Source organism: Parasteatoda tepidariorum, chromosome 7 (genome assembly GCF_982258835.1).
Source record: "Parasteatoda tepidariorum strain Cologne lab strain chromosome 7, Ptep-v5.0, whole genome shotgun sequence".
Classification (NCBI taxonomy): Eukaryota; Metazoa; Arthropoda; class Arachnida; order Araneae; family Theridiidae; genus Parasteatoda; species Parasteatoda tepidariorum.
The window spans coordinates 51,064,116-51,076,743 of record NC_141761.1 but is presented as its reverse complement, the minus strand read 5'-3'; the positions used below and the strand labels follow the sequence as shown (position 1 = coordinate 51,076,743).

The window sequence follows — 12,628 nt, the reverse complement described above, 5'->3', positions numbered from 1 at the left end:
TAGCTTGTAGTCCAAATCTTGATAACCTTCTTCTTATAGTTCTTGAACTTACTGCAATACCCGCTGCATTCATTTCACATCTAATGGCATCTGATGAAATTTTTCTATCTTGTAGGCATAGCCGTATAATTTTTCTGTCGGCAGTAGCACTTATGCATTTTTTTCGGCCTGATTTGGCTTTATTTTCCACTGATTTTGTTTTTTCATAACGTAAACAGAACTTTTGTACACCAGAACTTCCCCAACAACGCACCATTTATTTCTCAGCAGGATTCAGCTCCATGCCACACAGCAAAAGTATGCAAAGCATGGTTTCAAAATAAAGGCATAGATATATTACCATGGCCAGGAAACAGCCCTGATCTCAATCCAATTGAAAATTTGTGGCGACGTTTGAAAATTCTTGTACGAAAAAAACGTCCATCCAATGAAAGACAACTTATTGAAGCTATAATTGATTCTTGGCACCATGTGGTTACGAAAGATAAACTCCAAACACTCGTTCACTCGATGAAAAGACGCTTTGAAGCTGTCTTAAAAAATAAGGGGTACCCTACTAAGTATTAATTGTGTAAGTATCACTTTAAAAAAATGCAAATCTAAGATAGATCTTACTATTAGTTGCATAACTTTTTTTGTAATACTGAAATTGTAATACTGTACTTATTATTAAATTTTACATTAAATTACCTTCAATTTGATATATAAACGTTTGTATTTAAGTAAAAATTAATATATTCTACAAGCACACAAAGTTGAAAAACATGAAACTTTCAAAATGTGTCCACACTTTTGGCCACCACTATATATATAGATATATTTGCTTCGCTATTCTAGTTGTCTTTTAATGTCAAATAAAATACTGAGTATTGAAATAACTTCAGAATTCTTGATAAAGTAAACTTCTTCTCTTTAATATTTTTTACACTTCAAATATATAAACTTAAGAGTAGTAGTGCTATAAACATATATAATTTTTTCATGTTTCTAGATTATCAAATCAGAAACTGACAATATTAGAGTTAATTTAAACTGTTTTTTATTTTCTATTCTCTTGTAGCTTATATACAGGACTTTTTCTTTTCATCCATTCCTAAACCTCTCTAGAATCTTCATTTTGAATTGAGTTGCTAAAAAATTAAAATGCATATTAACTCTGATATAGCATTAAAAATATCTGTTTTTTAACTTGCAATTCGTAGTCCTATGTAAAAATAAAAATATTTTTCTCCTTGAAAATTTTTAAAAAAAATGTCTGCAAATTAAAATTATTTCATAACTTTACAAGATTTTTTTTGTGCTTTTGGACTTGCAGCTGTTTTGTGCTATTGATTAAATAGCTTGTATCTCCCTTGGCCGAATTTCCTATTTAAATATTAAGCAACTGCGTTTGCACAACATGTTTTCTAGTTATTGAGAAATAATTTTTATGTTTTTCTGCGATTATTTTTGTAATATCAAGATTTCTATGGTTCATATTCTTTAAATTTGATGAATTATAAGCATAAAAAAGTTATATTAAATTTTTTAGCTTATAAAATTCCTTAATTTGATGACCCATGACATACCTCACTTTTCATGGGTGTTATTCCCAGTAAAAACTCATCTGAGAAAGGAATCCAGTTTTTGTTAGCTTTTAAAAAGAATACTTGAAGTTACTGCGATTTTATCCAAATTCACTCAATTGTACATTCCTTTTCTTTTGTAATTCTTCTGTAATCTTCTGCATGTTTGTAATTCAGAATAAAAAATATATATATATATTTCCTGAAAGCAAATAATTTGAAGATTTTTGTCCTTGTAGGAGCTAATGATCAATCTTCAAAAAGCTGTAAAAAGAGGTAAACAACTCACTGACGATCAAATAAAACTAGGCAATAAATTACTAGTCTATATTAGGTAAATGATTTTTTTTTTGCTTAATAGTTAAAACCTTAAACATTTTACATCAATTATTATCAATTATTACATCAATTATTTACAAAATATAGTTGCTGTTTAGCTGGTAGAGCTTATCCTTGTGGCAATATTCCTGAAGGTCTGGCATCTGATGTAAAATATAAAGTGTTTCAGTGTGTCACTAGTTTACATGGCAAAAATGGGGACGGTAAATATGAAGCTTATATTGGAAAATTATTTTTGTGTATTATGTATGCTTTATACTTAAATATTGGTACTTTTCTATTTCGTTGGATCTAGTGATAAAGTTACTCACCAAATGCATGTAAATTGAAATTTTTTTAAAAAATATTTTTGGTGATGTCTATTAAAAAAACTAAATAAATAAAACAACTGAATTTAGTTGTGCAGATGAAATGAAAAAAATACTCAATTTTGTTTTTTTACTTAAAAATAGTTAATTTAGAAATATGTAACTAAAATGAATATGTCCAATTTCCTCATTGATGCTGAGTGCTTCCTGAGCTCTAGTTTGCACAGTTTGTCAAAAATTAAAATGCATGACATTTCAAATAAGGATTTATTTTATTATTATTTATTTATACTTATAGGATGCTTGCTTTGTGTTTTAATTTTCATGCCATGATGTTGTTATAGTTTAACTTTTATTTTTGTTTAAACTGATGAAAATCATTTCTATGATACTAAAAAGTCCTCAAGGTGTAAATTATAAAAAATAAAGGTACTTTGAAAAATTCTTCAATAATTGAATGCATATTAATAAATTAATTTCCTGAAAATGTTAATTGCAAAATTGGTTTGATATAATTTCTACTGGAGAAAATAAAAAGTAGAAATTCCAAAATAATTCATGTTCATGTTATTCGAAGGTACAACCAAGTAGAGTGAATATCAATTGTCAGTTCATTTCAGCAAATTAAATTGATTAAAAGCATATTCAACATTTCTCATCTATACCCTTTTGACAGTTGAGTTTGATTGTGAGGGAAGAGGCCTCATAAGCAAGTAGTTAAAATTAAGAGGAAGAAAATTTCATTTTGCAATAATTTAAAAAAAAATTCCTTATCTTTGTGATTAGTTTGGAAACTAATTTCAACTTTAGGTTCTTTTGTTTTATCTTGTCGAAATCAATGAGACAATTTTTATAATAAAATTGCATTTTGAAGAAAAACAAATTTTTATTATTTTAGCTGATTAAATCAGCAAACTTCTCATACTTTTTATGCTTTCTATAATTACAATAAAAAAATCTGTAATTACTAATTGCAATTTAATATTAAGCCTATTCCATTGTATAGTATGAACAAAAAAAAGATCTTTGTTATTCTTAACTCGTATCTGTATTGCTTTAAAACTTGATAAGATCGAATTAAATATTTTTGCATCTAAAAATAATAAAAAGTTGTTTTTTTTTTTACTTTTGAAATGCATGTGATAAAACTCATAATTTTTTGATAATTTAAAATAAGCTAAGAACTTTTAAGAGAAATAAGCTTTCTATTTTGCTTTTACTATATTATTTTTTTGATATATTTACACTCTTGCTCTTGAGTTTTCCTTTCATAAATTTTACAAGTTTGAGTTATATTCTTGTTTTTAAATGCTATATTTTATTATGTTCTCATTATTTTGTTATATTCATATAAATCGATCTGTATATCATGTATTCAGATAATGAAAGAGAAATAGTCCTTTTTTATAAAAGGGGGAAGAAATTGCAAATTCGGCAACCACAAAAGCAATTCTGTTTGCATTTTATATATTCACACACTGTTTTGAAGTCCTTGAAATTATCAACGCACTTGAAATCATTGCAATTACACCCAAAGAAGAACATGTATGTTAAAAGATTTTGTTTGCATTTTTCTTTTTTTGTTAAATATGAAGTTCCAATAATAGAGATAGATTTTTATCTTTCTCTAAGCAATTTTTTTTGTACTTAAAAAAATAAAATTTTTACTTGGTCATAAAATAAATTTCTTTAAAATAAATAAAATTCTAAAGTGTGATTTATTGTATTTTAAGCGTCCTATTAATAACTGTATGAATTGCATACATAAAGATCTTTTTAAAATTATATTTATTAAAATAAAAATAACTTTTTTCTACCCAGATACAGAAATTTATCCTTATCTAAAGACTCTTCTTCATTTTGATACTAGGGAATTTCTTAATGTTTTGGCATTGGTAAGAGCACATTTATTTATAAACATTTGATATGTCAAACAACATTTTAATATTTATTTAACTTCATTTAAATTTCTTATAGGCTTTCCAAGAACCAGAATTTTCTACAGATGTTGGGTAATTCTAATAACTATCTTTTATCATTAAAAATTTTTCTTATGTAAAAAAACTTTTTTTTTACTGATTTGTTTTTCTATTTTATTTAGATTGTCACAGAAACAACGATTAGTTGACATCTTGCTGAAAATAATGGTTCAAAGTGAAGGATTTTTGGTATGTGATTGTTTGTCTGAAAACATTTTTTGAAATAATAGTTTGGTGACACTATATAAACTTAATTATTGCCTCCATATCAGTAAGCAATACACAGTATTTCACTCATTTAATTAACATTATATATATTTTGATTAAAATATTTATAACTGGTAGAAATTAAAATCATGAAATTTTGAAAAACAATTTAAGATATAAAAACAATATCTCTTTTTCCCTATACAATACTTTCTAAAAGAGTATTATTAATTCTTTCATATCATTTTTAAATGATATTTTGCTATTTCAATATGGCTTTATTATTGTATAGTATGCTAAACGTTAGTAACTACAGAGCACTTGTTCATGTGAAAATATACGTAAATACTCAATAAATTATTAAACAGTTACTGCTACAGTTCTTATAATTTAACAAAATGACCAACTTTGATAATGGGGCCAATTTTGCTTAATTTTCTTGCCAAATCAGGAAAGACTATCATTTATTTCTTACCTTTTTATTGTTATAGAGCTGCAATTACTGAATTGCTAGAACTTATTTTTAGTAATGTCAATACTGTGTCAGAAATAATGTTTCCTGCTAGTCCTTTAACAATGATTCCTTGATTGAATCATATGGATTTTTGTGTATCTGAGATTATTTGATAAATAATGATAGAACTTGTGTTTTTTTTTTTTTTGTTTTTTTAAATCTATTTTTGAAGTAATTACTCTTAATTTTTTCTGTAATTTTTTAATTCTGTGATAGTGATCTCTGAAGTGCACTCTCTTAGTGCTAAAAACAAGTTGTTAAATTAATGTTTATATAAGTTTATGTTTAGTACTTTTTTGTATTTCTTTTAGAGATTTAAATATAAAATGTTTTTTGTTCTAAACTATTATATTTGTATTTTATTTTAAAAATCTTTACTTTAGCCTACAGAAATTGGAGCTTTATTTACATTTCTTGCTAGACAAATGGCAAAACAAGAAAATATCATCATTGTTAACAGACTTTTGTTTGAACAAGTAACTATATTACTTATTTAAATTTTATTATAATACCGCTTAGATTCACTTCTAAAGTGTCATTTTCATTTCTTACTAAACAAATGATAAAAGAAAATAATATCATAGATCACAAACTTCAGGCTTTTGTTTGGACAAGTAACTATATTCTTGATTAAATACGAGTACTTCATTGACTTCAAAAAAATATATTTCCTTTCCTCTGAAAAAATTATTATTCATATCGTTTCTTGATAAAAAAAAAATTATTTCTCAGATATTTCCTCTGTTTTCTTTAATTACAAAAAGTCTTGACTGTCTTTTATAATTAGAACCAATTCAAATCATAAAGTTTGGGGACAGTTCTGTAAAATTTAAAATTCAAAGTAACCATTTTGTCATTTATCCTCTTCTAGTTTTATATTGATTGTTTACACTTAAATTTCATGGAACTAGAATAATATTCAACTCAATTGATAAATTACAGTGAACTCTCACTTATACACCGGTGTAAGGGGCCAAGAGAAAAAAGAGCATAAGTGAAGGAGGCACATAAGTGAAAAACTTCAAAATTCTAAAACGCAGCGTAAATTGCAGCGACAATATGAATAAATATGTTTCTAAAGAAAAAATTTTAATATTTATGCTATTTTGGTATTTACTATAATTATACACAGAAAAAATTTAACATACCTTAAGACAATTTATTTTCTTACAAAATAATCTTAATACATGTTTGTATTTGTTTTTGACGGCGTATTTCAAAAACAGTTTTTTTTTCAGTTCATATAAATGTGTAAGGGGGAGTTTCAGAAGCAAAATTAAATTGTAAATAGTCACGAATAGTGTCTAAAGCTTCTAATACTGCTGTGTGATTTGGAGGAACTTTATCATTCTTGTCAGTATCATCCACCACGTTCTCATCGTCCACAGGTTCTAGTTAGATATAAATGAACAGTTCTTCACAAAAAATTTGAGTTTTATGGGAGGGGGTGAAACATCACATGATAAATTTCTAGGAAAAGTACTTGGCGTCATAATGTGCTGCACAATAAGTTGAACCTCCTCTTATTTACTCATGATGTCCATCTGACTGCAAGTAAGTGATTGCGGTCTCTTTCATCTTTCCTATTCCAGGTGCCTTCTTTTTCTAGAAAACAGCATGGGAGTAAAACTAACCTCTGGACAAGAGGAATGGTCATTTTCTTAAAGATGAATGGGCTTTCATTGTTGTTGGTGCAACAGATAAGATACACTATTCAAAATTCTAGAAAGAATGTCTTTCCAGAAACAGCAATAATGAAAAGGTCACTGGGGGAAGAAAATTCAATGGGATATAACAACATATATTTCTTTTTATCTGTAACAAGGATTGCTTATTTGCTTCATTTTTTATTTAAAAAAAATTTTTTTTTTTAGAAAAAGAGAAAAATATTTAAAGGATAAAAAATTCAAACGCTAGTCTAGAATTTCGGCGCATAATTGAAAAATTTATTTTTTGAGCGACGCATAAACGAAGGATGTTTACCATTATTTTCATACCTTATGTATTGGGACCTGTAAAAATCGTCATATAAATGAAAAAGGTGCATAAGTGAGAGGTCATTGTAGTTATTAAAATATTTTTTTATATGTCTTACTTCTTGGTTCATAGAAAATTTTTTTAAATGAAACTTAAAAAATAATTTCATTTTAAAGTTTTTTTTATCTAAAAATATTTTTTCAAGACATTTAATTCATATTTGTCTTTAAGTAATATTACAGTGATAAAAAAAAACATTGTATGTAAACCTTAAACTATACTTACTCCAGTTGCAATAGCATTTGTAGAAACTTTTTTAAATGTTAAACAAGAGATTTGTTTTAGGTTTTGGAGCATTTGACTAATCCAGGAGATGATACTAGAATAGAAGAACGCCAACAGGCATTAATGGAACTTATACAAGCAGGTGGTCTCGCTCAGGTTAATGAAGAAAGAGTATTGGTTTTGGCAGAAAAAGCAAAATTGTGAGATTCTTTTCATCTAATCATTCATGTATCTTAATTTATATAATTACTGTTTTTTATATGTTTTTATTGTATCAGTCAGTTAATTGATTGTTATTTCCACTATTTTTACTTTAGTTACCGAGTTTGTGAATATCTCTATGAAAAACATCAGTTGTATGATAAAATTCTAGAATGTTATTTACAAGATCCATCTAGGAAGGTATTGTTTCTCCCAATCATACTAATTTTAATTTTATAATATTAGTTGGTGTTAAAGCATTTTTTTTAAATGTTGTCGTGTGAATTGGTTCTTTGCAATCTTCAGTACATTTTTCTTACATATGATCCTAAATGGTGGTGCTGCTATATCTACTATATTTTCTGAAATTAACACACTTGTCCAGCTTTCATTTGAGCAATCCATATATTTATTTTGTGATTGCATTGTAATCATGCATAGGGCTGCAAATCTGTCTCGGTTCGAATTTGTCCTCTTTTTTCTAAAATCCTCGAATTTCTCGATATGTTTTGATTTTTAAAATTAGAATTTTTGTTTTCATTTTTTAATTTATTATTTTTATTTATCAGAATATTTTACTTCCCTGAAGCCTCAAATTAAACATGTAATATTGATTAGACATTTAGGGGAGTGAATCAATAGCAAAAGAGTGAGAATCAATGGAAAAATAACGAGAAAATAGTTCAGAGATAATCCTAATCTTGTCAAGTAAGGTGGTCTTTCTACATTTAGGGAAGGATGTTGACTGATTAAGATTACCTTCCTGAAGTAAGTAAGAATACAAAAGAAATAGAATAACAAAAGAAAAAAAATTTATAAATAAAATCTTTGACAGAAAAATTGTTATACAGCCTATTGCACAGAGCAATGAAATTTCTACTGCCTTTGTACGTATCCAGACAAATTTTCCTGTGCGACTTCTTGTGATTTCTTTTAGAGGGGCCTCAAACTTTTTTAAAGCATAACGCTATCCAAACATTTGCCAAAGTGGCTGTTTGTCGGTGTCTACAAACTGGGTGGACATGGAAAGATCGTTTTCAAAGTTTATAAATGTATTAAGTAATGAACGAAATAACATAAATGAGAATAATCTGTCAATGTACAATACTTTATACCAAAATTCTGTTCATTTAAATAAAAATATTAATATTGCCTGAAATTAAAAAAGGTACTTTCGTTGTATATTTTTTAAGCTTTTGTTTTATTATTTGCATAATTTCTGTCTTTTACATCATTCACATAGTATATTTTACTGTATTTATGATCTGCATAATTTTCAAAATATCCCACAAATTTCGGGTCTTTTTTCCAGCAACAAACTTGCAGCCCTAATCATGCACATGAATTTTAATTATCCACAAATAATCCATAAATGTACTAAACTAATTATATATATATATATATCATGAATCTAAAGTATTTTGTTTAATTTTTATTACAGCTTCAGGTATTTTATTTTATCGAAAAAATTTTGAATCACCCTAACCGCACATTACAAGAAAAAAAAGCTCTGGAAGATAAAATTATCTCAAGCATAGAGGTATGTCAATTTTAAATTAAACAGAAAATGAATAATAAATTTTGAGTTTTTTATTAAAACTCTATTCCATGAAAATGCCTCTAGTATCTAAGCCTTTTTTTTTATTGTTTTAATATATTTTTCATGACTTGCAGCAACTTGTAGACATTGACAATAAAAGGACTTCGCAAATTCTTTTGGAGTTTTTTCCAAATCAGCTTTTGAATGTTGTGAAAGCTTTGAATGTAAGCTCCTTTTTATTCAGCTTTTTATTTATCTTTTATTCAAGCTATTTTTTTCAATAAATTTTGTTTTTTTCTTTTCTATAGAACTTACCAGAAATACTGTACCAGTTTTTGCAAGGCTTATTTAGCAACAAGTAATCAGTTTTCATGGTTTTTCTTTAGATTTTTGATGTTTTAAAAGATGTCTTTATATTTATGTGCTTTTTGTGTAATGTGTGAAACAATGTGAAATTTATCTATATATATTTTTTCCTGAGTGAAGATTTAACAGTTTAATTTTTTTCCTGAGTGAAGATTTTACAATGCATAAAAATCAAGTATACAAAGTTATACTTTTTCTTATATACCATTTTTTATACTTACATTATACTTACCATTTTTTACTTACCATTCTTTACTTACCATTACTTACCATACATTATACTTACCATTTTTTTCTGAAGTAGAAGAATTAACATTAATTGCTGCATAATTATTTATTAAATAGAATATATTTTTGTTTCACATATTGATATGTTAGAAGTAGGTTTATTTCATTAAAGTAATTTGTCTGTTAATTTCTAGAAAGGTAATGAATCAAATTTTTGCAACTGTTTTTTGAGTGCATTGCAATGTTAGTACAAAGGATATATTATTTCAGTTTATAAGTAAAGACCTATATGAGTTGCTCAATTTTAATGTCTATTACAGCACTTTGTTAGATTCTAATACAGAATAATAAATTACAGAGAATTGAATACTTCAACATCCACTCCTAGTAACAAAGATGCCCCTATGGTAGATCCAGTGGTAGTTGAAACTTATATTGAGTTAATGTGCCAATACGATTTAAATCAAGTCCATAACTATTTGAAAAGAGCAGATGGATATCGATTAGAAGAGACTTTAGAAGTAAGCAAATTATATCCTTTTAAAAACTGTTGATATAGTTGGTGTTTTAACTTGCATTATATTATACCATAAAAAAAACAATTCAATTTTTTTAATGTCATCTATTTAATTGTCTGTCTATACTTACTACTTTTTTCTATTTGGGAAGATTTGTAGGAAATACAATGCGATGGAAGCTACTGCATTTCTCTTGGAAAGGGCTGGGGACATCCATGGAGCATTTAACATTATGCTTGAGGTACGTATGTTATTACATAAATTTATTCAGGGTCTCTAAAAAATATTGTGACTAATTTTTTAGGAAAAATAGGATACATTTTATAACCGTCGTTGAACAGTCGCCCCCAATTTAGGGTTTACGGCTACTAATGTTCAACTCCATAGCCTTGTAATTTAGAACCCAATCCACAAGACAAGGGAACTCCTGGATCAAGTATTGGAAGAAATTTTGCCTTCGTGGAGGTTTTTTGATGGAACTAGCCCGCATTTGCGTTGCATGGAGAGGAAAACCTCCCACAGGTAGCTTGATGGCAAGGGGACTCTAACCCATAATCCATCTATCACTGAGGATAAACACTGTGGTCGATGCGAGCCGGATGCGGAATTCGAATTGAACAGCTATCGCTTAGATCGAACCTGGGTCACCTCATTAGGAGGTGAACATTCCATCCTCTGAGCCACCACGGCTCAAGTAGGATACATTATAATGATTGAAAATTACACACGAACCTATAATTGAAAAGGTCGAGAAAGTGATAGAAGATAAAAAAAAAACGTGAATGCACATTGTTTGTACAAATAGCTTATTAGGTCTATATAGCTTATAATAATACAACATATGTTCAAAGATAGCATTATCAAATGATTTGTAGCAGTATCTCAGAATAGACTTGCCACAAGAGGCATTACAAACTCTGCAGTTTCATAATACCATGAGCTGTGAGAGTTTTCCACATAAAGAAATCAAAGTTTAAATTAAGTGAGTGTGGGGTTAAGGGAAGTAGCATTGTTTCTTGATTCTCAGAATTATTATGATATTGGGAAGCAGAGCACCACTTAAATGGAATGACATTTCTATTAACTTCTACCAGAAATGTATCAAAATTATTGAACTATTCATGCCATCAGAATTTTACTGTGCCAAAATTATAATTAGTATATGTTTCTAAATTGTGTTATAAATATAAGCTCTTTATAAATAACTCTAAAGTTGGCAAAGAGCATTTGACAGTGAATAAATACTTTTCAAGTTTTGTTTACATTGTTTAACTTTTATGTCTATTCACAAAGAAAGGAAGATTGGCAAAAATGAAATCACTTGGATGCTATGAAAATTATTTTAATAAAACTACTTCTTTAAAGTGGTTAAAAAATAAAATTGCCTCAATTTAAAAAATGTTTTCTAAACTCATTCATTATTATATCATACCATATGTTATATTCAATATTTCTTCATATGTTTCATCATATTAATATTTTCAGTGGTATGAACAAAAATATACCATTGACAGTTTTCCTGAATAAACTGCAGAAATATTGTGTGCTACAATCCCAATTATGAACTTACTCACATATTAAATTAACAACATGTATTATACATATTTTTACACATATATAAATACATAAATAAAATTGGTTATGGTTGATAGCAGCAAGCTAGCTCTTAATACTAGCAAGTAATATTTTTAAAACTGATCAGAACTTAATTTATTATTGCAAAACAAATTTAGGTGATTATAAAAGTAATCCCTTTTTTAATTACATTGCCAAGAGTGCTAAGAATAAAATTTTAATTTTATAAAATAAACTATTTGCCCATTAAAAAAATTAAAATTGGAATTTTTTTAAACAAAAAAAGTTTTTTTTTAGTGTTTTAAAAATCTTCTGCTCATATACAGAACAAATGTTTCTTGTAACACAAAAATGTAACTTCTCGGGTAGTTTTAGAGAAAATTGTGATAAAGAATACAAGACAAAAACAAGGCAGACTTGAAAACAATACAACTTTATATACTTTCTGAAATATGTGTTTCAATAGTAGTTTTAATACATTCACACTATCATTTGAAATTTAACAAAAAGTATTGTTAGTGTTTGACAAATTATCTAATCACATATTCTACCTTTGATCAATTGGTCTAAGAAATGTAATTGAAAGTTGGAATTGGAGTATTGTAATTAATTTGAGAAAAGACATGTATTTGTATCAAGTACTTTTTAAAATTTGCATTTCAATGCTAGATATATTTTTAAATGATTTCTTGCATTTTATCCAGACTTTTTCTCTATTTATACAATATCATATCATTGCATATCAATTGTCTTTACTTTTTAAAACTTGCACAGGGCTTGCGAACGAAAATTAAAGAAGTCACAGAGGAAATTCTTGGAGCAACTGATACAATGCAATTAGACTATTTGTTGTCTTGGAATGAGTTACAAACTCGTTTGTTGGTTATTATACAGCTGTGCCAAAGAAATTCAAACAAAATGAACCAAGAAGAACGTGAGGTAAGAAATAATGTCTGATTTTTCATAATACATAATGTAATTATATTGTTGCATTATTTTTTTTTTTTTTTGATAATTTATTTAATA

The 12,628-nt window shown here is 27.2% G+C and overlaps 1 protein-coding gene across 1 annotated transcript in view; it reads left to right on the top strand.

Annotated features, from left to right (window-relative positions):
- The window catches only part of Vps8 (vacuolar protein sorting 8), a 46,696-nt gene that overhangs the window by 23,119 nt on the left and 10,949 nt on the right, over positions 1-12,628 (top strand). The window contains exons 21-34 of the mRNA XM_043039562.2: positions 1,805-1,899; positions 1,992-2,107; positions 4,034-4,107; positions 4,190-4,224; positions 4,314-4,380; positions 5,296-5,388; positions 7,235-7,374; positions 7,492-7,576; positions 8,817-8,915; positions 9,050-9,139; positions 9,224-9,273; positions 9,868-10,030; positions 10,179-10,268; positions 12,377-12,541. Coding sequence (XP_042895496.1) covers positions 1,805-1,899; positions 1,992-2,107; positions 4,034-4,107; positions 4,190-4,224; positions 4,314-4,380; positions 5,296-5,388; positions 7,235-7,374; positions 7,492-7,576; positions 8,817-8,915; positions 9,050-9,139; positions 9,224-9,273; positions 9,868-10,030; positions 10,179-10,268; positions 12,377-12,541 — 1,362 coding nt within the window. The remainder of the gene's footprint in view (positions 1-1,804; positions 1,900-1,991; positions 2,108-4,033; positions 4,108-4,189; positions 4,225-4,313; positions 4,381-5,295; positions 5,389-7,234; positions 7,375-7,491; positions 7,577-8,816; positions 8,916-9,049; positions 9,140-9,223; positions 9,274-9,867; positions 10,031-10,178; positions 10,269-12,376; positions 12,542-12,628) is intronic.